The 1,109-nt window shown below is 57.7% G+C and overlaps 1 protein-coding gene across 1 annotated transcript in view; it reads right to left on the bottom strand.

The window, feature by feature from the left end:
- HOXC11 (homeobox C11) overlaps positions 1-735 on the bottom strand; it is a 2,151-nt gene extending 1,416 nt beyond the window's left edge. The window contains exon 1 of the mRNA XM_026046686.1: positions 42-735. Coding sequence (XP_025902471.1) covers positions 42-735 — 694 coding nt within the window. The remainder of the gene's footprint in view (positions 1-41) is intronic.
- Between the last annotated feature and the right edge of the window lie 374 nt (positions 736-1,109).

The following is a 1,109-nucleotide window of genomic DNA, read 5'->3' as shown; positions in this document are numbered from 1 at the left end:
TATCCTTTCCGCCACAAAGCAACGTTTACTGCTCTACCTACTAGCGCCGCCGCTTTTGCCGCTCTCCTTGTTGACCGAGGAGGATGAGGCTGAAGAGCCGGGGTTGGTGTTCTCCTCTTCGTCTTCCGGGTCCAGCCCGGGCTCGCCGCGGGCTGCCAGCTCTTGAGCTTGCGCTTGGGGCTCCAATTTGCCCTCGCTTTTCTGCAGGCAGCTCTCGGCGGGGGGGTCGGCTCCGCAATAGGCGTTGTCGAAGAAGCGGTCGAAAGCCTGCGGCAGGACGGTGTTTTTGCTCATGCCGCCGTAGAACCCCGCCGGGGCCGGGTGGTTGGAGCTGGGGTGATGATGATGGTGGTGGTGGTGGTGGTGGTAGCCGCTCTCGTTTTTCATTAGCATGTCGCTCATGGTGGCGGGCGGGAGGCACTCCCTGTGCATCAGCTCCTCCGCGGAGTAGCACGCCGCGTAATTGCCGCGCGGGTGCCACTTGCTCGAGGGCTCGAGCCCGTAGGAGACCTCCCGCACGGGCGGCACTTGCGAGAGGTTGGCGGAGTACGGGTAGGAGATTTGGCGAGAGGGGGCCTGTGGCAGGAAGGAGGACACGGTGGAGAATTCAGGGACGTAATAGGTGCAGCTGGGGAGGTAGAGGTTGGAGGCGCAACCTGCCCGCTCGCCAAACTCGGCGCTCCGCTCTTTGCGTGACTGCGAGCAGAAGTTGCCCAGGTTCACCGAGTTAAACATTTTTTTTCCCCTCTCTCTCTGTATATATATATATTTAATTCCCGCGTTCCTCCCGGCTGGAAGGATTTGGGAGCCGATGTGCGGAGGGGAAAAAATTTGGGAAGGCGAGATGACGCGCTATCCGTCTTAGTCGCTCCGGTGGCCACGTGATCCAAAGTAGATATTGTCATATATCAGTTTGGAGCACTTAGATGCGTAGGAGTGGTTCACTTAGGTAGGAGCGCAGAGGTTCAAACGATTGGTGTGCCAACACCGCAGAAACATTATGAAAATCAATCGCAGATTTGTATGCATTTTCCCGAAGGCACACCCCTTGCAAGCGCGCAGAGCAGGACAACTCCAAGGGGCGGCTTGTGAAGTTGCTTTTTTTTTTT

This window comes from Nothoprocta perdicaria, unplaced genomic scaffold (genome assembly GCF_003342845.1).
Source record: "Nothoprocta perdicaria isolate Ctin4 unplaced genomic scaffold, notPer1 scaffold_452, whole genome shotgun sequence".
Lineage (NCBI taxonomy): Eukaryota > Metazoa > Chordata > Aves > Tinamiformes > Tinamidae > Nothoprocta > Nothoprocta perdicaria.
The sequence above is the reverse complement of the archived record's forward strand: the minus strand, read 5'-3'. Positions and strand labels throughout refer to the sequence as shown.